Raw genomic sequence first — 25,466 nt, forward strand, 5'->3', positions numbered from 1 at the left:
TCAGCTGCATTTTTTGTATAATTACTGGCAGTGAAAAAGCAAGCATGCAGGTTGCTGGGAAATAAGGTCTAGCTACTTCCACCCAAACAGAACAGAAGCTGTTCACATAAGTTTTAGTGGGGGAAGAGGGAAATCCTCAGTGCTCCCCTTCTCTCTATGACTGATTACAATCTGCTTTTTTTCCATAAAGCACATTTATTGTGGGAGTTTGATTTGAAAGAATTTCAAGTAATTTAAACTTTGGCTGCAGGCATACAGATAATTTAAAAACTGATCTTCAAGTGTTTCTACATGTTAATAACATTTCTGGTTAGTGCTAAAACCAAGTTTTAATTCTCAATCTAGCAACTGAAACATGCCAAGAATTACCTAGAAAGAAATCATGTAGTTCAAAGTTAGCCAGGCTGACAGTAAACCCTGTACTAGCAGTTTTAGTGCAATAATCTTTATTTTAAAATGGGGAGTTTTGAAGCTGGGGGGCTTCTTTAGGGGTTACTATCAACCACTGTATCCTTTTGAAACTACAGAGGTGCTGAAAACAGCCTGCATTATGGCTCAAATCAAAGCCCAATTCAAACTGCCTTTTCTTAATAGACCAGGATTCACATGTCCTCCCTCACATTCTCAAAGCATCTTATTACCCTACATGCTCTCATATATGTCACTACCTGCATCTGTTAATTATTAAGGTGAATGACAGGAACAGAATCTGGCCTTATGAAATAAAAGACATTAAATTAGGAGGTGCTAATTCAGATGCATCCTTTTTGGAATTGAGGTGCAAATGCAAGATGCACATTCTCCCAGGATTTTGCAAAAATCCAAATATCAGCTCACTCCATTTTGGTATTTCTCCTTATCAGCCAAAGAGCCTCCCACCACCACAGTTCTCACCACATTTCAGTACCCTTCTTGAAAAAGGTAAATGGGCTTGGTACGACACAGGGACAAGCCAAAACAAAAGAAAATAAAAGCCAGTTTTATTCCTACCAAGTGGTAAAATTTTTGATGAAAAGGCTTACAGTGTTACCTTATAAATAAATAAAAGTGCCAAGTTTTTTCAGCTCTCTAGGGAGTAAGCAAGAGCTTGCCAGTAACACAGAAAATACCAGCTGAATGATCCCAACAGATTAAACTCCTGCAGCACATCAGACATTCAGTAAGAACACTGTTCACCACAGAAGTTTAGTTAAATATGCACAATTTTATTTATTGAAGAGATTAGGACAAAAACATTAAACCAAATACATGACAAAGCACCAGAGGCAGTAAAACCCCACCATGCACATCACCAATCTTTCCTCCTATAAGGTACTTATAAAATAAAAAAAAGTCCTTCTTGACACAGCACCATCTTCAGAGTGTAAAAACATTACTCCTTTATATTCTTAGTTACCAAAATAGAACCAAGGCAGGTCAGCTGCAGCTAGCTTTGTCTCTTGATAAAGAACTGTGAAACATCCTCTTGAGAGTGGGACCAAAACTTTCCTGCAAGGCAGGCAAATAGCATCCATACGTCAAATGCCAAGTAGCTGTACGCACATGCCACATACTATAATTAAGCACAAATTCAAGTAACATTTACATACTACAGAGTCCACATGTACCTACCCAAAAAACATGACCACTTCACAAAACGTATACAGGCAGTAATATCAGAACAACTGAGGTACTGGAAACACAAATATTTATGCCAAGAGATTTCAATATCATACAGCAATATAAAAGCAGTAATAAAAACATTTGCCAGTCTAAATCAAATAAAGCTATCTAGGAAAAAAAAGAAGCTAAATAAAAAGTTATTTAGGGACAGAAATACCTGAACAGAAAAGAAGTGTGTTAACTACAGCATGTAACATGTCATCCCAAGTCAACCCGTAATTGAAGTACTGGCTTAATACATCACTACTGTGACATTTTCTTCAATAAATAGAATAAGTCTTGACAATACAAAAGGTGCATATTACTGTGTATGTTTCAAGAGGAATATCTGTAATATAAATGTTCAGCTTATTAATACCCTCTTATTTCTTAGTCTGGACATAAACAAAAATGAAAATCAAACAATTCTTTATCCCAAGTTTAAAGGAATTCAAAGAAAAAACCCACAATACTCTTCCTCCATAATAAAGAGCCCTCTATTTACACATGGGCTAGTCAGTAAAGAAGAGATTGGTTCTCAGATGAAGACACCATTAAGGGCTTTCTGCCCTCTCTAGTCATATACGTGCAGCATGGCAGATATGGAAGCCAGTATCTCATATCTTTAAAAAAAAAAATTATACAGTTTTCTTCTTTTCTTTTTTTTCCTCCCCTACTATAGCAGTAATGCATCTGAAAGTTCCGAGTTATAATAGCTTCCTGCAACAAACCATTTGACACAAAACAGAACAGCCTGTTAAATGACAGTTACTTCCCCTTAAGGGAACAAAGCATTAAAATGTCATTTCCTGACAAGAATATTAAGTAGTTTATTTAGAAGAAATGACTTGAAAATAGCTATCAAGAGACATGAACTGAAATTTTGCTTTTTTTTAGCACCCACTTTTCATGTCCATCTTTGTGCACCTAATTTTTTTCTTGTATTAATCCCATTAATTATTAGACATCTGATTAAAAAAGTAAGCCAATTGTATTTTCCCTGAATAATGGCTGAAAGTTTCAATATCTAACAGTGCGATGCCAAGATGTGAGCTGAGGCAAAAAAGTTTCTATTTGTTGTGAGTTACCACTGTTTTTAATGGAACAGAAACAGGAGTGATACAGCTGCACCAGAATTGGCATGTGCAGTCTCCTTGGCTCCAAAAAGGTGAGAAGCTACAATTGCTCCATGCTGCCTTTTCTCCTCCAAATCAATCTAACCTGATAGCAAGCTCCCCCCGCCCCCCCAATCTGTCCCCATGCTACATTTGTTATATTAGCTCCTTGTGGAGGTTCCTTCTCAACCCAAGGACCTCTGAGTGTCTTTTGCTACCAAGCTAGGCTGATGCAGGATGTGACTGAACGCGGTCAGGAAGGGCTCCTTCATGTGTCCATCTCCAGGTTGTGTACCTTCCAAACACCAGTCTTTGTGCTCAGTTAAAGAATGGGTCCAAGTCTTCTTCCATGTTGACATCAGGCACCAGCTGATCTGATACTTCCTTAGCACCATATCCTGAATTCGATACATTAAAATCTGTAGAAAACCACGGATGGTCCAGAATTTCCTGTGAAGTCAGCCTTTCTGATGGCTCTCGACGCAGTATGCTACGTATCAGGCATTTTGCCTTGGGGGAAAGAGTTTCTGGAATGTTAAACTGCCCGCGGCGGATCTTGCTGAAGAGGGAACTAGGCTCAATGTCATGGAAAGGATAGCGTCCAACTAGCATGGTATAAAGCATGACACCTAGACTCCATACGTCCGCTGCTTTGCCAGAGTAGCTGCCATTTGTGTTCAAGATCTCTGGACTCACATAGGCTGGGCATCCATGCTTATCAGAAAGAGAGTCATCATTTCCTCTTAAAATATAAGCGTCTTCTAGGCTTTCCAATTTCACTCTAGTCCTGCGGGGGGCGGGAAAAAAGACAAAACACTATCAAGGTAAGGAAACATCAAACACAAATTCTGGCTGTTGCAATTACGTGGTTATAATAGCCATACTCTACAAAATTTGACAACTGAAGAAGTGCACAGTTTAAAATCCCACTCACATCAGTTGTTACAGACAAATTGATATTGTCCCTTCCATACTGGTTAGAGATATTAGGGAATATAGGGAATACTGCCACACATACAGCTAAAGATTTCAAATACAATCATGTCCAGTAAACTCATTAATAAATTTATCCCTTAAAAAGAGAAAACAAACTGCCATATTCATACTTTTGGTTAATTTTACATAGACATGATTTCCAAAAGGGGACATAAACCTCAAGACTTTTCTGAACTGGATGCACTCTAACCTACCCATGTGGGAATCATGCCCAAATACAAACCCAGCACTAACTACACAAGGTTATTTCGACACCTTCATGCTGGCAAAGCCACTCTGTACACCTGTAATTCCACAAGGTTTAACAGTAATAAAATGGTCACTCTGACCTTAAACGTTGCCTCTGATTAACCAACATGTTCCTTTACCCTACAATTTAAAGAGAAATTAAGAAACACCACTTTTAACAGATTTTAGTCTTTCCAAATAGACTTTTGAGCAAAGGCAGATCAGGTGAGCTGAAGGCCAAGATTAACAGCAAGCTTATCTACCCAGCTGAGCCAGAGGAGCTCCTTGCACTGGAATGAACAGAGAAGCTGGCAATGGAGTTGCAGAAATGACAGGGATGCCTTATCTAGATTGCAAACTGCTGCCTGCAAAGCACTGTGAACTTGTCATTGTGCTGCAGTAATTACCTCTGTAAGAGAATTTTCTTCCCTTATGGATATCACACAGAAGCAGAAAAAAATGATGCAGAGTTGCTTGTCCTAACACTGTATGAGCATAACCTTTTTTTCCTTTCTCATTGCTAGGCTTTGTATCTATATTTAAAAATCTGTCCCTGTTGGAGGCATCCAAAGGATTACCAAGTACCCTTTAGACTACTTCCCAGCAAAAGACAGTTTTGAGAACAGAGTCACTACAAGGCAACAGGGCTTGTCCAGTGCCTTGGGATGGCAGAGTGACATAGCAATAGCACAGATTCTCTTTCCAACAATTTGGGGTCACAACTCAACTTTGGGTATTACTGCCCTCATCCCTCAACCCTACAATCACTCCTAGCCCTGTGTCATGGCCCTGCTGCCATACCACAGACATTCACAGGCAGGGACTGGGCTTCATCCAGAAGGCAGAACTTTTGCCTCTTGACTAAAGCACGTAATTTAACAGGCATTAAAACAGACAAGGAGAGCCTTGTTTCTTAAATGTTTACTGAAGACAACACTGATTGAGGTTGAGCTGCAAAAGACATCTGGGCCAGCTCTGGCTTAGACTTAGTTCCAGGGCAGCTCAGCCCTATCGTTTTTGAACCAACAGGAGAGCATTTCACTCCATGGAGTACTCCAGAGGCAACTGTGCCATAAACTTTCATGACACTTGGACCTTTTCAACAGCTAAATACGTTTACTAGCAGAGGTGAAAGCCCCTCTGGCAACACGCCCCAGATGAGGAAGTCATAAATACAGAATTCCAAATACCTGGCTCCCAAGCACAGTGTGTCAGGGCAGCTCCTTCTCTCCTGAAACAGGCCAGTGTTAGCTGCCTCAGCTCGATGCTGATGGGCTTTGCACAACACACCTGCTTCCTCACTAATTACCCCTGCCATCCTAACAGTACTCTGCCCATGGACAAGCCCCTCAGTAGCACCCAAACAATACCTTACAGCAGCAAGCACTGCACAGGAAGCAGGCTGCAAGGAAAAACTTAACTACAATTACCAAGACCACAGAAATTTCCCTCTGTGCACAAAGCAGAGGGTCCACAACAGGAGAGTGACTTGAGCAGTCCTTTCACAAGTGCTCAGCTTTGGCACATTCCCACACCTGCACAGCATAGGAAGAGAAGCAAGGAGAAACGCCCAGAGGAAAAACACATGCCAAAGAGGGCAGAGAACAGAGAAGAGGAAATGAAAGGGAAGGCAGGGACATGAGTTGTGGTTCCATTTGCATTGCCCACCTCAGATTTTCCGCAGAAAAGCATGTGTAGCAATAAAACAGTGGGGCCAGATACTCAAACATGCATTAAGTCACTGAACTGCCAGACAGGAAAGCATCGACTCACTCCTGCTAACTAACAGAAGCAGAATACACACACAGGGAGTGGGGCAGAGCAGGCTATTTATAAACAGCTTCCAGGAGGGAATGCACCCCCACACACACGCACTTGCCTGCCATCCCAGTGTCAACAACACAGGGAAATGTTGTTTACTTTCCGATCCTATTTTACATTTCTGGGAGTTGCCAAAGACTTTAGAAAAACAGTTCAATAAGAAGCTTTTATATTACATAAAATTACTGGAATCCCCTAATCTCTCATTTCCTACAACGGACACAGTACAAAACCACAGGGAGCAGACTGCAAGGTGTGTCAAAAATTCACATTTTTTTCCAAGAGGAGAAATAATTTCTTGGTAATAAAACAGAAGCAGCACACAAAAGCCCATATCCTCATCTTGCTTTCCTCACAAGGTGCTGCAGCCATCACACGAAACAGCGGGTTTTGTTTAAGCAAGCAAATGGAACAACAGCTGGCCCTTATCTGCTTGCTTCTCTGTAAGATGTGGGCAAATGAAAACACTCAACCAGGTTTTTCATCCTGCTGAGCTCACAGACTTTGAGGAAACAAAAGGTCCCAAATTAAACAAAAACACAACCTCCAGTCCTGCTCCTCCTGGTCAGCCCCAAACCCTCCCAAACTCCCTGTGTGCAAGGTGCAGGTGGTGAATGGCTCTGCTCCCGCAGGCAGGCTCGTATTTCCCTGGCAGACCGCAGGACCTGCACCCCTGAGCACACAGTGCCAGCCCAGCAGCCCCACTGCTCCTCTCCCAGTACACAGCCCGGGTGCTCCTGGTTCCATTTGTGAAGCCGGGTGCCTTTGCAGCAGGTGACAGCCCAGGGTTTCCATCCGCACAGCGAGGAGAGCACACAAGGGATGAAGGGCTGTCTGACTGTACCCAGCTGCCAACACAGAGAGCTCACAGGCTGCTTCTGCAAGCACCCTCCCCACCAGCAGGACTGGGGCTGGGAGACCCACTGCAGCCCATTCTCAGTGGAGGATTTCACCCAGCCCATTCCCAGTGACAGGATTTCACCCAGCCCATTCCCAGTGACAGGATTTCACCCAGCCCATTCCCAGTGACAGGATTTCACCCAGCCCCATTCCCAGTGACAGGATTTCACCCAGCCCGTTCCCAGTGACAGGATTTCACCCAGCCCAGCCCCACAGAGGGCAGGCAGTCTGTGCACTGGGTACTGTGCAGGTGTACAGCAACGCTCACTCCCTTTCCACAGTCATTTCACGTCTTTCCAGGCAATCAGGAGCAGCCTGGCTCAAGCTGCAATTTCCCAGTGCACAGGACCCCATCTCTGTGAGAAATGGCTTCCAGCTCTGCTGGTCTTCCTTCACTCTGCATTTCAAGCTAAAAGAGCTCTGTAATCCAGTGAGGTTTTTTGGGTTTTTTTGGGAAGGGACAGCAGGCAGGGAGGGGAATGGGTAAAAGGGGAGTCAAAGCCTAAATACAGAGAAATGCAGACACATGCTGAATGAGAAGCAATATCTCTCTCTCTTCCACGCATCTCTCTCAAAAAGCACTGAAATCAAATACTCAGGGAAAGAAATAAAAGCCAACAACAACAAACAGACCCTGCAAACTACAGGTCGATTCTGAGAATACAGAACCTCCACAGAAAATGGTGAGGAGCACATCTAACTACAGATTAACTGGACAACCCAAAATTTGACATTTGTTAAGGCAAAGGGCAGAAAAAACTGAACATGAAGGTGTGAAATGACAATCAACTTCGAAGTGCTTCCCATCACAGAGAAGAAAAAGGGCAAACAAAAATAGTTCCCTAAAAACCTCTCATTCTCTAAATAATTAACTCACATCAGTCACCTGAAGGATCCTCACAAGAGAAAAAAGTTTTCCAAAAGCACTAGCATTTGAGCTTGACAAACAGCTGAACAAAATTAATCCCTAAAGTTCAGATGTAAGCTACTGCCACAGCCAGATGAGAATCACTTTGTACACATACTGCAGAGCAACAAAGACTTTCACTAAGGCTTACGTAATTACAATACATAATTTCAAGTTTTAATGCAGACCCCAAATAAGCACTTGGAAAAAGTGCATTATGCATCTATCAGATCATTGATAAAACACTGCATTAGTTTAATGCATTAAAAAAAAAAATCCAACCCTGAATCATGGCTATTTAAAAAGGGGAAGCTATTCTGCCTATGAATGCTTTCCCATTACTGGTGAATGAAACCACAGAAGTGCAATCAGAGGGCAGCAGCAGCACTCGGACGGGAAATGCGTCTTTGTCCCCATAGAAACCGTCAGGGAAACCCATGAAAAACAATACCACTCTGAGTTTCTTATCAATATGCCATTCATTACTTGACTGCATTCAGACTTTGCTCTTCAGTAATGTAACAAAACATAATCAATTCAACGTCTTCCAGAAGATTCTCCAATGCAGCCTTCTGAGTTCGCACTCACCTCTGCCTTTGTTGCACATCCCACATTTATTTCCAACAGATTCACATTATTCTTCCCTGCAGAGCTTTGGGACTACCAGCAAATTGCTACCCTGCTTTCTGACACTGAAATCAGGCTGTAAGAATCCAATATTCACACTTGCTCTCCAAAAGCAAACACTTCCTATACCAAAATCAGTGGAATTATTCAGAGGGCTCTAAACTCATAAGGCAGGAGAAAAAAAAACAAGAAAAAGCAGAGATAACAACTGATAGAAGAAAATATTTTCACTGCAATAAGCAGACACTAGTAAAGGAGCTGCATCAATGAAAGCAGTTGCCTCTAGTCTGTCCCCAAATGATCTGTATGAGAAATAATACCTGAACAACAGCTTTTTGGGAACACTAACTGCAAACCAGACCCACAATTTTTGCACAACAACACTCCCCACATGCCAGCCAAATCAGCTGCTATGGACACTCCAGATACACAATCCAATTGTTTGTTAGGCTGTGCCAAATTAGAAGATCCAGCTTTACAGATTCTATGCAGCAGACTCTGGAGATCAGGAAACAAACATCATTGCCATCTGAATTGCCATTTTTTAAATACAATTGCAGGTAAATAAAAAATGGCAATTTCTAAAGGTGCTTCACAATATTGCTCCAAGAGTAAAAACTAAAAGCACACAAGCAATGTTGTCCCGCATTTCAATATTGCTCTGACTGAGGCAAGGAGAGCCTTTCCCTAGGTAGAGGCACTCAAGCCATTGACTGCCCAGTGGACCAGGGATTGCTCCTAGGTGGCCAATAATTTACAGGTCATTTAATCGAGGTCAGCTGCTCACACCTGATCATAAAGACAAGAAAAACATGCATGCAATTAGAGTCAAGGAGGGAAAAAAGGCAAAAAAAAAAAAAAAAAAAAAGAAAAAAAAGGGAAGCTCAACATTAGAAGCAGTTATCTTTTGCTAATCGATTTTTTTTTTTTTTTTAACTAAGGGAATCTCTCCTAAATAATGCAGAAGCAGGCTGCCATCAGGGAGCCAGTGAGACAGGGAAGGCGGTAACGAAACCCCGGGCAGATGATTTGCAGCTTTGGTGCAGAGACTCATTCTGAACTCACAACTACCCAATCTCCTTGGGGGCAGAGGCACACGAGCAGGGGGAAATGTTATGCCATCAATTTAAATCCTGCTCCTTTCACCAACAGATCCCTTTCCAGTTTGTAACAGCACAGAGCATGGGTGCTCACCACACAACATCCTACACAACTTCAGGGAAGAAAAAAGCAAACTCTTTGAGAAGGCTGTTAGACAGTCTCTTGCATAATGAAACAGGCTCAAAGATATGTTGCAAAAGACAACTGGGACTTGCAGGCAGCACGGGTTTACAGGATGAACCTTGCTCCTAAGGGAAGATTCCTTCTCTGCTACTTCCGCACAATAAGGAAGCCTCTAAAAATTACATCTCCCCCACCCTTCCTCTGCAGGGATGCTAACAGCACAGTCAGTCCTGCCTGCAACCTCCTGACATGCAGTACCCAGCAACTTAGGGCTTTTGACTTGTTTTAAGCTGGTCTAGAGGTTTTTTTCCTACAGAATCCCACCTAAAAATGCTCTGGCTCACCTCCAGGAAGGGCTGGCACCCCAAAGACCTCAGCTTTACAACACTCAAATAGGATTGCTTGGAACTGCCTGTCCTGTATGCCATATACTGCTTTTCTTCCATGCCCTTATTGCCTAAGGACAAAACGTGTTCCCTAGAGAGCTGGTAGGTAGTGATGTATGAGTTGGGGTGCAGGCTGTGAAATCCAGTGAAGACCCTTCCACAGAAGAGCTTGGTTACAATACCCTGAGCAATCCATTTTTTGAAAAGAATCTGGCTCAGGGCAGCTACTTCACCACCTCATTTATCTTGTTAGATCACATTGAAGATCAGAGTTCTAAAAGGCTGTGCTGTCAACCATATGCTGTGTTTCCCATCTTTTCTGGGTCTTTTGATACAATGCATGATGAAGCTGCACAGGGAAAGAAGACCACAATATTATTTTTTTAACATAATTGCATGCTCTGGAAACAGCCCTGCACTTTCTGAGCCTCTGATGGGTACTCAACATCTCTAAGGCTGAGCCATGCCATTATTGCACAACGTTACTGAAAGCCTTTTGCTTAGATGTCTGCAATCCTGTCTCCAAGCAATACACATCTACCAAAAAGGCATATGCTGAAGACCCAGGTTGGGTCCTGTTTACAATTACCACCTTTCCTCTCCGTCCCAAGCCTGAAGTAACCTCTCAGGGTGATAATAAGGACAATCAGAAGAGAAGGCAGCAGAAGAATTTCCCTCTGACATTCCACTGCAGCTGTGGCTAGTTGGGCTCCTGCCTCCCTTTCTCACTCCCAGCACAGACATCCACAGATACCCTCAACCACCATCCATAATTCAACATGGATCTGCAGCAAGGATGGAGGTTTTCAAGTCTTTGAAAGGATCAGCTGTTGAACTGAATTGGAGATATCCTAAGACACATCTGCTCCCAGGGACTACAAAGTCAGAGAGACCAATCCCATGATGGGCATGTCAGGAGAGGCACCAGCCATGGCTGGCAGGACAGCCAGCACACACCACAGCATCCTGCCTGAACAGGGAGAAAGAAGAGCACAAGGCCCTGCTATGAACCACAGACAGCCCAGGGGTAAAACCTTCAGCACTGGGTACAACAGCAAAGCTTCTTGACACCCCTGAAAGGCCTTGAGCTGACTCAAGGTACATTTGAGCTCCCACCATCAGCCCAGGGCCATACAGCAGCCAAATCTCCCCTGGTTTTTCCTTAATTTAAAACCTCTGGCACAATAATTAACCTGTATGATTATCTATGCCCTCAGGGGGAGATTTATGCACCTCACAGGGCAGGTGTGATGTTCACCACCTGCACACAGCCTCCCTCTTCCCTTCCACTGGGAGGGCACCAAACACAAAACAAATTCAGTGTTGCTCTAAGGAACATGGTGAGAGAGCAGAGGCTTAGTAACCAAACCACATAAAGGCAAAGGGGGCACAAATCCTTCTGTGAGAAACAGTTGTGCAACCACTTCATCTTCTACCCTAACCCTCACAGCAGTTTTGCTGTCCATTGAGAAATTCGCCTTCCTCCCACATTCTAAGAATAATAATTTCTGGTTTGAAATCTGACCTGCAATTCTCCACTATTGAAGAACTTGTGCCCTTTCATCCTGTGGCCCCATTCAGGGTAGTGCAAAGTGCTTAAATGACAAAACAGATGAAGACTGTTTTTGTTTCCAAATCTTTGGGTATTTTAAGAGAACTCCCATTTTGTTTGATTTTTCTCCCACTTTAAGACTCCCTTTCTAGGACTTGGGGAAAGCATTAACTTACATGTTCTCTATGGAATTGTAAGGGCAACAGCAAATTCTAACACACTGATGAAAAAGCTGCTGACAACATCATAATCTCCCTACACAAATGCTGGGGAGAAAAGCTTACTAACTATAAGAAAATGAAAGGTCTACATCAAGAAGGTTGGTATATGTATTTGTATTTTTTTGTGGGACCAGGTTTGTATCATGAGGATTGCAAACAACTAGGTCATGTTAAAGCATCATACACTCAAAGCTGAGAAATTAAAGAGGAAAAAATATTCTCAGAGCACCAAGTAAATATGCTACAACAGGCTTTCTAAATTAGTGTATTGTACTGGCTGCATTCCCCTGGCATAGAGCAAAAAGTGTCAAATCCTGTTTATTTTTATTGAATCCCACCTGCCTCATATTTACTCAAAGAATAGAGGAAAATTATAATATCTAAATACTAAAATTATTTTAATTTTCCTTTCAACAAGTATGATGAATGTACAAGGTCTTTAAGCTTCAAATATTACGACAGCTAATATTTTAATATAATTAAAGGCTTAAAAACGCACTAAAGAAATTAATAATTCCCTGACAGCAGAAATGTTCTCGTATAAAGCAAACCATTGAAACAACCAACACAGAAATGCTTCATTTAATTCTGAGATTTTTCAGATGGCTCTTTCTCAAAGCATCTGCTATGTATCAGACTGATGAACTGCTTTATTAGCTATATACTGTGTATAACACTATTTTTAGCACAACCCAAAAAAACCTGCCTGTTCTGCAACATTATGGGACACCAGCTAGGAGAAGGGCACAGTTGTTCTGCCCAAGGGCCTACTATGAGGACAGGCTGCACATGGAAAATGGTAAATATCATGTGTTCATGAACACATAAAATACTCAAAAGCATGAAAGAGCCTCAGAACTTCCACAATAACCTGGCTTAATACCCAGGACAAAATATATTTAACAACATGGATGGAAGCAGAAAACAAACAAGAACACATTTTATTGTAGGTCATCCACTGTTTTGGATTCCCATTTCATTCTGAAGTGTAAGGACACAGTTTTTGAAGTGTTCAAGTATCTTAAAGGTACTTTAGAAAGTCTGTTGACACTCAGCATGGCAAGACAGTGCTGTTTTCCATATTTTCAGTGTCCTGGAAGCCACTGCACTCATTTAATAGATGTGCTGCTGCTTGCTAACCCAGCCTTACAAAACATTTCCAGCCATGCTGTAATGTCTTAGAACTTCTGCTTCATCAAAATCAGCTGCAGATTTATGGAGTTTAACTCTGAAATTTCAATACTACAAGACTGGATATTTCACCTATAGCTTACAAAGGGATCCACAGATACAGATCCCCCTAAAAACCACAACTGCACTATCTTTTATACAAAACAAAAAACCTACATAGCAACAGCACACATAATTTTTTATGGAATGCAATTTACCCTATCCTCAAACTTCCTACAGTCCAGGATTTAAAGAAACTATAAATTACCTCAGAACACAGACATACTGTTTCTGTTTGTTTGCACAGTGGAATTCTGAGTTCCATTTTAAGTGTTAATGTACTTACTACACACACGCAATAGTGCAAGACATGATTGGAGTCTGTCACGGATTTAGCACGTTAAGGGAGAACCTCTAGCACATTAGGATCCTTACAAAATGCTCAGTGCTACAAGCCTATAACAATACTTTATTCCACCTTCTTACCTCCCAGTTCACTAGAAACATCCCAAGGCACTGTGATTTGCAACATCCAAATAACACACATTTCTAGTGGGGACATCAAGTTGAAACAAAGAGCCTTCATGGTGCTGCTAGATCAGGAGCATAAATCTTTGCAAATTCTAGCTGTAATTTAGATAACGGGAATGGGGTAGAAAATAGTTTCAACACCCACTTGCAAAACTTCAGCAGCTCTGTTTTTCTATTGAACTACCAGGGTATCATTAGGATCAATGAAAGAAGATGCATTAAGAAATGTTTTAAAATTGATTTTCTTTTTTAAACAAATGGAAATACTTCCATATAACCTTCATATTCCCTCTGGCTCCTCCAGTCTGGCAGCTCTCAGCTAACAGCAGACAAGCATCTTACTAAAAAAAAAAATAAATAAAAACACCAAGTTTTCCATTCATGTGTTGCCTACATGATGGATTTCCCATCTTTTCCTCTACCAAAATAAAAGCCATGAGAGTCTTCAAGAAGAGGAAGTTCCAAAGCAGTAGCTACTTAAAATGAACTGCAGAAAAACAGCTTTGAAAAAATAGGAAAAGAACTAAGAAAGAGCTCCACTGAAAAGCCAGTGACGTACAGCAGCAGAGTTCACACACATTTCTCAAAACATCATTTTTTTTCTCTTCCCTCCCTCTCTGGTTCATTATGAGCACCCAAGAGCAAGGGTAGGTGCAGCACACATCTGCCAGGCACTGCTGCTGCCAGCAGCTCAAGGACTGCTCAGCACACAGGCATCCTCTGCAGCAGCCCCAACACACGGGGAGCTCAGAGGGCTGCAAGCAACACACCAGCACCTCCGTGAACTCGGGAGGACCTGGAAGATTTTTCATTTCTAAATATAGCAGCAGATTGAAAGTGATGACTGATTACAGTATGATGATCAGAGGATGTGAAAAAAGGCAGTCACTGCTGTTCTATTTCTATCTCACATTATTTCATCTCTGTTTATTTAGCAGAGAAAGGATTACAATACCTTCCTACTTACAAACCAACATTACATCCAGAAGAAAACCACATTATTATTATCTTAAAAATAACCAGCGAGTCCTATTTGACCTTTAAAGTGAATTATTGTATAATTAGAAGACAATGCTCGAAACTGAGTAACAGTGTCATTTTGCAGACAACAGCTAAGTTAAAAACATTCATAAAAGCCACCACTGCTATTACAGTACACACCACTTTTCTTGGGTGGCTGAAGGATTTGGCCCTGTGCCTCCTGTGTTGAATTCAGTTCCTAGTAAGCAGCAGGGTAGGAGTTCAGCTGCATTCAGCACAGGCCTGTCTGCTCCCACTGCACTGCTCTGAGCTCATGCTGCCTTCCAAGTTCTGTTCTTCATGCAAAACCACACACGTTTACATATATCCCCAGGAAAAAAAAAACACTTTAACATCAGGACGTTATCAGCTACAACAGAGAACAAACCCTCTCTCAACTATTTTGCACAAGCTCCTTCTTATCTGCATCAAAGGTTCTACAGTGGTGCTTAATTATTAAACTGGGAGTAAAGTTGTGGAAATGCAGTTCATATCTACCTGCTCTGCATTTCTCTATGGATGGACATGAAGCTCGTTTAATTTTAGGCTTTTTTATTTGAAAAAGATGAGGCAATCAGACCTTGGAGCTGCAGTAGAAAAATGCTTTGCTGACAATAATCTGAACTGAATTAAGAAGTGAAAATATGCATTATTTTTCAGTCTGTAAATATATTAAAGGAGAGGCCTATTTTGCAAAACTCAGCTTGCAATAAAATTTAAGCAAAGAATATTTAAACAGGATAGATGGTCACCTTTATAATGTCATTTTTATTTTAAGAGCAGGAACTTTTCTTTCCTGAATGAATTGTGCATTAGTTTTTTCTAATTTTTAGATCACCAACTTCCTGAGCCTGTGTATAACTTTGAGACTTTGGCTGTTGCTTGTAATTCCCCCAAACAGAATTGATACACAATGGTTATTTTTAACAAAGCTCTCCATTTCACTCTGCAGCAGTTTGAACAAGCTTTCAGACAATTTTTAGCACTTAATTAGAAGGGCAAAACATCTCCCCATCCTCTATTAAGACATGAAGAAGCACAAAGGCAGGGTCTACTCCCATTTAGATATTTAGGTTTTTTTTTAATGGTCATCTTTCAATTTAATCACTCTGTGAAAGCCTGACATTATTCTGACAGTACTTATTTCTGCACATCAGAAAGAGCCCTTCTATATACCCAGAGCATCCAGTGCTGTTTCTTTCCCTGTCTTCCCACACTCCTTCCCCAAATCATTTACACAGGAGGGTGTATAGGGAGGAGATATTATTAAAAAAACCCAAACATAGTTCCTCAAGTACTACAACAAGTGATACTACAAACAAGCACCCCTGGTGCAAGGCAGTTTTAGTCTTGGTGCAATTAGTGACCCCATAATACTCTTACAAGCAGCCTCCAGACACTCCCATCATGGAAAACAAGATGTCCTCAGAACAGTCCTACAGAAAACACCTGATTGTTCTTCCTCTTTACACCTCCTCACTGAAACAAGCCATTTCAGTCCCCAGTCCTCTTTAACATACTGGATCCTCTTTTAACACCAGCAACTTTTGTGACAGTGTAGCTCTTACAGCAGACACCCTTTCAGAGCTTTCCTGCAGAAGATACCTCCCCATTAGGAATGAGGAAACTCCTCTAGGTGCAGATGCACCAATGCAAACAGAGCTCTATACCACATTTACTTCAACCAAGTCAGAAGGTAAAATGGCACATCCATCCCAGGATCAGGATGCAGAGGAAAATAAGGTGCACTACAAACAAATGGTACAGTGACAACAAAGGGTACAACGTCCTGCAAGTCCAGCTATCTGACTCAGGCTGAAAACTGAGGGAGACTCTTACCTTTCTTCATCCTTGAAAATGAACTTTCGCAGCTTGAGATCTCGCAGTACCAGTCCACCGTCGTGGCAGTGTGCAACAGCTGAAGCTATTTGATAGAAGAGTTTGGCTGCCTCCTCTTCTTTAAGCTTCTTGCAGGTACGAACAAACGAATGCATGTCCCCATAGCTCCTTTCAAAGAACACATAGGCTTTTGTCTCCCCAAGAATTATTTCAGTAATTTGGTTGATATTTTTATGCGCAGGCAGACAAAAACATGGTGCTAATAATTCCTGGTAGCAGCCAATATCAAACACCTGCAGGAACAATGACAGTAAAGCCAGGGTTAGTGACATGAAGGACAGGGAAGTCATGGTACATCTGATTCTGCTAACAAAACCACCTCTAAGTACAATTTTTGCTGCTGCTGAAAGCTGCACCAATGTAAACAGGATGTCACAAACTCACGGCACTGAGGACAAGACAAAGCAGACTGTACAACCCCACACAGAAAACACACTAACCTTGACAGGAAAGGCTAGTCTTCAAAACTGGTAGCACACACAGTTACATTAGCTAACACCTGATAAAATCTAGAATGCAATCTAAATTAAGCTGTGAAGACCAGTGATGTACAAGGGCAGTACGCAGAAAGAAGCATGTTTCTTTTCTATTTTCCATCCAAATAAACTCATAAAAAAATACAGCCAGTAGCTTTGCATTGAGAGAAGCTGTCACATTAAATCCACCCTGATACACATGCCTGCCTCTTTTGATTTTATTAACCCATTAAAGCCTTAAAGATTTTCAGGTTTAAAGTATCATCTATTGCTATTCCTATTTACTTCCTGCCTTTCTTTCATCTCTGAAAAACAGCAAAGTCACTTTCACTTTCCAAGTCTCAGTTCCACAATGGCTGTTTATAAGATCAGAAGGACAACCCGGGAAATAGCTCTGCCTGTTGGAGCACAGACAAACACCCTTCAAAAGGCAAAGACAAAACCACCCTGAACTCTCTGCATTTCAATCAAGTGCTCCATTAAAAGCCAAGTGTCCCTTTACTACTAAGTATGTTATCACTGATCTTATGAATGAGCTGTAAGAGCTAAAAAAGCTGCTGGGAAACCCAAATATAAAAAGTTACTATAATCTAGTGATGACGAATGAATCAGTATTTGAGTCAATTGAGAAAAGACCACATTACAAGAAAATGAAAGACTTCATTGAGAATAAAAGAAGTCAGTATGCTAAGACAGACTATGAGCAAAGTATTGATAGAAGTGATCTTTCTTTTTTAATTATACCTGCTGCAGAGGACTGCAAAGCAAGTATTAGCATTTCCACCAGCATAAAAATTCGATTAATATGTAACTCACTCATGAGCGTCTTGTTACTTTGGTAAAAAGAATTTAAGGTAGTCATGTATCCTTTGAACAAAATACAAAAATGAAGAACTGGTTTAGTTCTCTAAGCACTGTTTTAAACTGCAACTGGTCTTTCCCCCTTCTGTCTTTTACCATTTGTGTTCATAGTGGGTATTTGTACCTTTTCTGAGAAGCAAATATCTCCCTGCTTTCTTTAAAGCTTTAGAAACCTTTAAAAATTGAGTGAAAAAGATACAGTTCAATCAAAATTTACCTGAGGCTTCAACATCTGCATCATTTAATGCTTCAGAACACAATCCTAATAAACTCCTTCCATAGAGGAGGATCCAAATCCCAAGAAACTGAGACACCCCCTCCTCAAGGACTTCCTTCTCCCCTCACCCCATACCTGCACTGCCTTACCCCGGCAGAGGGAAAAACAACCTTAAAGGCAGGCTGCCAACCAGAGCCAGCACATTTTACAGGGGGAGGATTAGCACCGAGGCATTCTGGTGACATGGTGCACCAGGGAAGCAGAACCAGGGCAGGGAGGGGGTGCTGCTAAAATCCCTGGTGTGCAATTCATGCCAGAGGAGAATTCATTGACATTTGAATCTCAAAACTCGTAACTACTACATTATAAGTGAATGGCTCTTCTACAAAGAAGCTGCTATAAAATAAAATTTAAGCAGGAATATTCATGTAGCTCAAAAAAAAAAATCTTTCCAGAACTCTCTCCTAAACCAGATTATCATAATGTAAATTAGTTAAATTTTGTGGCTCCCAGACTATGTTAACGAAGTAGCTCTGGATATGTACCAGTACTGTGTTTGAAAGAGGGTAGATAGGAAGCACTATCATACTGCTACGGTGTCAAATACCTTCTATAAAGGGCTCCTTTGTATCCCAGCTTTTAAGATCCCTGGCCTCAATTCAGCAAATGTCCAATAAGCTGCAGTTTGATTTAGGTCTCGCTGGGAATTGGAAGTGAGAAGTTACCATTGTCTGGATGCCACAGAGCCTTGAAGCAAATAACGGCATCTGTACAGTCAGTGGGTGCAGCCAGATGAATCCTGAGAATCATCAGTATGTGTCTGTTATCCAGCCCAGCACTCCTGCAAGCAATCTCCAAGAGCATCTTCAGTGAGATACCAGAGAGCACCTCTCTGTGCCGGAAGGCTCCTTGACAAATAGTTGTCATGATACTGCAGGCATTTTAAAGCACACATTAAATTAAGCCCAGTTCAGGACTGTCAGCTGCATACTCAGAAACTAGCAAGCCAGGCTAAGATCGTATTTTTGGAGCACAGCTAGTAGTGCCTCGCACATATGGAAAAACTGATACTATTTAAATGTCAGGATCAGCTCAAAAACATACAGCTTAAATGGAAGGGGAAAAAAAAAATAACAGCCCGGTCTTTGTGAGCTGCAGTTACACTGTTCATACTGTTATCAAAACAGTGCCTTAATCCTGCAAACCAAACAGGAAACAAAGAAGCGCATAGCCCCCGCTTTACCACTTGCTATGCAAGTTCACCTAGAATTTCATGCAGAGCAGCAGTTTTGTGAGATCTGTTTATTTCATGAAAAGATGCCAACGTCCTAGAGTGCAGCACTATACTACTGCATCGAGCTGGGCTTTCATTCTCGAAATTCTCATGTTCTGTTACAGTTCAGTAACAAAGCACCCAGTTCAGCATGCAATATGAGTTCTTTGCAAAGCCATGGGCCTTTTTTCCCCTAAATAATCACATGAAGTCTGAGGCTGCCTTAACGCCAGGTTTTATAACTCAATCGGTAAGCATATTTAAATTGCCCTCTGAACTCCAATCTCCACAAATAGCAAGAAGGAGCAATTCTTTTCACTTCTCTGCTACAGCCTAGTCCACAACTTTTTATGAATCAAGCATGAGAAAGTATGAAACAGTCAGCAACACTATTATTAATCCCTGGAATACTAGTAAGCTATAATACATCTACTTTTCCATCTAGAAATTTGCCAAATGGCATTAATTCCGTGTTTTGGGAATAATACAAATGCTGCAGCATGTGCTGCAAGGTTGCAATGCTACGTAGTTATAAAAACTACTACTGGGTACTGCTTCAGTTTGCTGGACATAAGCCTGTCTCACGACAATAAGAATCGCAATTTGGAAACAAAGGATAATATTCCCTCAGCTCAAAAAGAGAAAAACACCCCTCACAGATGTGCACGCATGTGGATTTCTTTTTCCCATAGCTCACCTTTTAATAGTATGAACAAATTGGGAGAAGGCAGAGAAAAGCCGGCAGGCTACAAAGAGTGGGTTAGCTATTTTGTCTGCACTTCTAAAAACCGTAGGTGTGCAGGTTTTATTCTTGCTCATTTGGGCAATGGGGGAGGATGCTGTTTGCAAACAACCTCCACCGTGAGGGAGCTCAAGCTGATTAATTAGATGTGGTTCTTTTTTTTTGTAAAATCACTTTTAAGACAAAGCTGATGGCGACCTGCACCCACCCCCCGCTTCTTCATCCTCTTCCGTACCCCAACGCACAGAATTGGGGGCAGCAAAAATCGAGGAAGTCAGCAGGTCCCAACACCTTAAAATTAGCTGGGGATTCCCTACTCCATTTTGAAAAGTGAGCGTGGGGAAGATGAGGCTTTCTCCTGGTCTGAACTCACGTTAAAACCTACTTCAGGAACGGCTCTTTCCAGAACAATATCGCCCTGCCAATAGAAGGCAGAGCTGGCTCCGGGCCACCGCTATAACGTGGCCATTGTCTGGAGAGAGGGAAAAGTTAGAGGATTCGCCTATAATGCTGTCTCCCTGCCTTTTGTCTCCGCACTGTTGGGTAAAGGAGGTACACGGCCGCGCTCGCCCTCCCGCAAGGCACGGGAAAGCCAGGCGCGACAGGGAGAACCCGGGCGGGGGGAGAACAAGGAGAGGCATTACCTTGCAAACCAGCTCCTCGCCGCTGTGCAGATGTACGGCTCGGAAAACGTGGTCTCCCTCGAGAGGCTCCAACAATAAGTATTTCCCGATGCAAGAAACGCAATGCGACAAGTTCGGGGTCTCCGGCGGGCTCGGCGAGCCTAGATTCGGGCTAAAACTCTGGCTTGGCTCGATGGACCGTATGGACGAGAGCTCTTCAAAATCCTGGGTTTTATTCCGCGGTCTCCCATATCGTGCTATCGTGATAGGGGTTGACCTTTGTATGTTCATGAGTATGGAGAAGACCAGCCGAGTCGCTGCACCGGAGCCCTGGCGTGGAGCGCGGTCCCTCGCCCGTCCAGCTGCGGCTGCCTTTGTGTGGCGGGGGGGGCGGGAGCGGGAGCGCGGCGGCGGCGGGCGACCAGCCTCAGCGCCGCGTCCTGGGCACAGGAGAGAGCGCTCAGCCCGCGGCCCTTTGTTCCCGCCGCCGGCCGGGCGCGCAGCGGCGCGGAGCAGCGCGGCGGCGGGGCAGCGGCGCCCGGGGCCGGGCGGCCGAGCGGCGGGGGCGGCGCGGCCGGGGCTGGGCGGCCGCCGCTCCCGCGGGGCGCGCAGCGCGGGCGGCAACAAAAGCTGGGTAGCGCGGTGCGCGCAGCGGGACCGTCCTTCCGCTCGCTCCCCTACGGCCCGGCAGCGCCGCGCTGCCGCCGCTCGGCTGTAGATGGCGCGGGAGCCTCGCCGCTAGCGCCCGGGGCGCTCCGAGAATGCCCCGCGAAACAGCGAGGGAGCATTTAACTTGGGCCGACAAAGGAGCGGGACCGCGGCGGGAGGCTCGGGGGAGCCGCACCGGCACCGCGGGGCAGCGCGCACCGCTCCGCGCCGGCGGAAAGGAACGCGCTGTCGTTGTCGCGACAGAACAAAAAGTGCAACCGGAGAACAGAGAGCGCTCCCACGCTCCCCCTGCACAGCGGATTGTGAGCGGGGGCTCGCTGCCTTCGCCGCGTTTAATGGAGTTCACGCACAAAGAAAAGAAAAACCGGCGCGGCGACAAGGGGCCGAGTTCTTACTGCAGGGGCTGGGAGGGCGATAAGCGCAAGGCCGTCAGGGGCAATCAGCTGGAATCTCTTTAAAAAATAAATGCAGAGAGCAAATTTTGTTTCATTATATTTTTTTTTTCTCTCGGGGCCAGGACACGGGCAGAAGAGGGGCAGCCGCGCCGCTCCCCTGCACCGCGGCACCGTCTCCCCGCGGCGGGTCGGTAGCTACTTACGTGGCGGGGACGCTGGCTGCCTCCGTGCTCGCTGCCGGCCGCCGCACGCCCGCACGGTGCCCAGCGCGCAGCCCGACTGCCCCGCCGCCGCCGCCCGCCCCGGCCCGGCCCGGCCCGGCCCCGCCGCGCCCCGCCCCGGCCGCCCCGCCCCGGCCCGCCCCGCCGCTCCCCCTGCGCCCGCCGGCTCGGGGTAAACAAGGTGAGCCGTCCTTCCGCAGCCCTGCCGAGCCGGGGTTCGGGGGCGGCCCGCGGGCTGGGGGCCCCGGGGCTGTGCCGGTGTGTCCAGCAGTGAGAGCAGCGCTCTGCAGCGCGGGGATGCTGACCGCGCTCCCCGCTGACAGAGCTCCGGCAGGTCCAGCCGCCCCGGGGGATTGCCCTTGCGGCTGGGGGCGAGATGTTCGTATAAATTCTAGTACCAAATCAAATCAAATAATAGCAGTAATGATGATAGAGGCTCAGGCGCCCCTAGGAGCAGAGTCCGGCCCGCTGCCGGGGGTGATGCGGTACCGCATGTGCTGGCCGGTGTTTTTCTCAATGAAGCAATCGGGCTTTTTCCGGGCAGCGCGGGCCCCGCATTCTTAGGGGAGCACAGGCGGCTGCACCCTGATGCTGTCGGGTGGGAGGAGTTCTCCCGACTCCAGACTTGTCTTAATCCGTCCCAAAATTAAAACGGGGGGAGGAGGAGGGAGTGCAGGGAAAGGGAAGACGGGGAAAACGTAAACCTTTTCACAGAGAAAGCCATGAATGAGGTCGGTCTGTCTCCGCCCAGCGTCACTGCGGGATGCCGATTTGGTGTTGGGTTTTTTGTTTGCTTTTTTTTTTTTATTTTTATTTTTTTTTTTTTTTAACTCGGTCTCCATTTGTTTAAATAACAGGAGTTTAGATATATATTGAAGATTGATTAGCGGTTCCCTGAACTCCTAATGAGCCTGACATGTACTCCCTAGTTTTTGTCTGTTGATGGTGATTTTTTTCAAAACAACGACTGAAAAAAGCCCAAACCAAACTAAATACTCGCACCTCTTCCCCCATTCCCCTCCCACACCCCAAAAATGGGGAAAGGGAGTATACGAGCCGACAGCAAGATGAGAACAGGTCTGTGAGGAGAGCACAGCTCTGTCCCAGAGTTGCTGCGTTTGCAGGGCAATGCCAAGGGACTGTCTGTGTCTTGAGCATCCTTTCCCCACATCAGGGGAGGAGCAGAAATGGGAGAAAGGTTGTTTTGGGGTGAACAGCTGCTGGTTTCGGTGATGCTTGTTTTCAAGAGGTGGAAAGAAGTGAGTATGGCAATAATGAAATAACCGATGGAGGAGATGCCTGCTTTGAGGCAAAGAGAAATAACCTCCGACCGGGGCTCCCAAGAGGCTGGGGATGCTGCAGTCAGGGTCTAGTCTTGACAGGGCAGGCTTTGGAAATGGCTCTCCACAGCATTGCACCTGCCTCATGTCTTGTCCTCCACACTAGGAGCTGTAAGTGCCCTGTTTTACAAGATAAATACCAGGATGAAAGGGTTATCATGATTTTAAAATTGGCAAGAAGACTAGCTTCTGGCAACAGAGATCTGACCTGGTGAATGTCACTTGGGTGGTGAGAAAGGACACAGACGCAGTGATCTGCAGCAACCCGTAGGTCAACCTGCAGACTCAGTGTTTGCTGTAAAATGAAAAGGTGCTTTTCCTGCCTTCCCTCGCTTATTCCCATCACCTCTGAATACTTTGTAACTTTTCAATACCATTTTTAGAAATGCGATGAGCAGTGCCGGATACTGAATCATTGCAAATAAGGACAAGCCATAAAATTATGCAATACATTCTCCAGTATCACATCCTGTGATCCAAATCAAACATTCTTTTCTTAGTAGATGGCTTTTTACACAATTTCTCCCTTCCTCTCCCCCTGCATGCTCCTTCTGAATATGACAAAGACCTAGACTCTTGCATCAACCTTTGTTCTGTAAATAAATGTTTTCTGTTTAACTTTCTTAGTTACCCAGCATCAGCTGGAGCCACAGTCCTTAGCAACTCTGGAAAGGCTACCCAGAGCCTCCAAGCCCAACAGGAGAAAAGAGTGAATGGAGAAAGGGGTGAAAAGTCTAATTCATCCTGATCCTCTGGTGGGAAACTCCTGATTTTTATCAGAATTGGGATCTAAATCTGAAGAAGAGATCCAATATTCGAGTTTGGAATAAAGAGATTACAAATTTTGTGTTCTTGCACTGTAAGGCATAGAAGGATATATTCAACATGTAATGATGCAATTACCTATACATTGAGTGTTTTGAGTTTTTTGATGAGTTTTACTTTTCAGAATGTTGTAATTATTTCCCTCCCTTTGCTATGGAATCCCTCCCTAAACCTAATGCTTTGTGAACTTTGCTTTTGCTCTCATTTAATGAAGATACTGCTATTTCAGTCCAATGTTAAAGTAATAAGTTCTGAACGATCAAACCCCGTTATCTACCTCATAGATACATTAATTCTGTACCCATTGTTTTACTCTGTGTCATTCAGCTGCAGTTGTAGAGGAAGATCAAGAGATGTGAAAATGAATGATACCATAAAAGTCAGATGGAAGTCTGAAGACTAACTCAGCATTGAAGCATTGCCTAACTGCATCCAGTCTCCCATAGCTGTGTTGCTTAACCAAATGAGAGAGATGTGACTTGAAACCCATCAGCCAGAATGTCAGGGCTAAAGGGATGCCATTGGCTGGCCCAAGTTTAAATGTCATGTTCATAACACTTCGAAACTCCTGTTTGAAGCAAACTGTGTTGGTAGTGGCAAATATTGTTTCATTGTATTTTCTCAATCATTTGAATGAGAGTAATTTTTGAGTATGTATGCAAAAAGAGTTAGTGAATCAATGGTAACTGCCAAAAAAGTAGCCAGCAGATTGGCATATGACAAAACTAGCATATCTCCCCGTGATCTTTTTGAAGACACATCAGAATGAAGTTAGGAAGGATTCCTTTTAGGACTGCTTACTCACTGACTTTTGCTCTTTGCACTCCATCGTGCTGATCTACCTTGTCTGGAAACTGTCACCAAAAGAGACAACCTGATTAGAAAATTCTTTATCTTTTAAACAGATCTTACAATTATCTATGTCTTTGATGATGTTGTCCAGTAGTATAGTTCTGAGTTCCTTCTCTGGAATTGCTCTTTCTGCAGGAAATGCAGCTGCAGGAGGGGAAGGGGTGGGAGGGGAAGGCAAGGGTGTGTGGGTGTGTGTGATGCTCTCCCTGGAGCACTTTTCCTGTTCTTAAGTATCCCAGAATGGTCTATGGAGGAGGCCTTATATTTTCATGCTATGGAAATAATTCACCAAACTGTCCCCTATTCTGTATCCAAAGTTTATCTGCAGGTAGACAGTAAAAACAGGTGGAGAAATTGGGAGTTTCCTGTTTCAGGGTCTGAGAAAAAATCATTAAATGAAAAGTGTGTTATAAATCTGACCTCATGAAAAGAAAAGTATATTTTTCTGTGACTCTGATTTTCAATCTGTTTTATCTTTTAACATCTGCTTTTGTAAATATGGACTCTTTGTGGACAGGAGCCAACCCTCCCCTCCAAGCCAATAGTAGTCTTTCTTCCATTGATGTCAATGAGTTTAGATTAGAGCACAAGTCTTGTGAGTGATCAAAGACAGTCCTACATTTAAAAGACTTCCTTTTCCAGGTCAGTCTGCTCCCTGTCCCTTTACAGAAAATATATTATCAATGTACAAACACAAGCTAGAACAAAAAGGATAATAATTTTTGAAGTAGTAA

At 43.7% G+C, this 25,466-nt stretch overlaps 1 protein-coding gene across 1 annotated transcript; it reads right to left on the reverse strand.

The window, feature by feature from the left end:
* Positions 1–1,184: 1,184 nt before the first annotated feature.
* On the reverse strand, positions 1,185–21,812 carry TRIB2 (tribbles pseudokinase 2). The gene is made up of 4 exons (XM_079326245.1): positions 21,698–21,812; positions 20,452–20,870; positions 16,179–16,471; positions 1,185–3,543 (listed from the first exon to the last, which is right to left on the reverse strand). The coding sequence occupies exons 2-4, from the start codon at positions 20,719–20,721 to the stop codon at positions 3,075–3,077; spliced, it is 1,032 nt and encodes a 343-aa protein (XP_079182371.1). The 5' UTR covers positions 20,722–20,870; positions 21,698–21,812; the 3' UTR covers positions 1,185–3,074.
* Positions 21,813–25,466: the final 3,654 nt, after the last annotated feature.

The sequence above is a fragment of the Erithacus rubecula genome, assembly GCF_903797595.1.
Source record: "Erithacus rubecula genome assembly, chromosome: 2".
Lineage (NCBI taxonomy): Eukaryota > Metazoa > Chordata > Aves > Passeriformes > Muscicapidae > Erithacus > Erithacus rubecula.

Coding starts and splice junctions, on each gene's coding strand:
- TRIB2 (XM_079326245.1), bottom strand. CDS start 20,721: ATGAACATACAAAGGTCAACCCCTATCACGATAGCACGATATGGGAGA. Junction 16,472..20,451: donor GCGAGGAGCTGGTTTGCAAG/GTAATGCCTCTC, acceptor TTGTTCCTGCAG/GTGTTTGATATTGGCTGCTA. Junction 3,544..16,178: donor ATTTTCAAGGATGAAGAAAG/GTAAGAGTCTCC, acceptor CGCCCCCCGCAG/GACTAGAGTGAAATTGGAAA.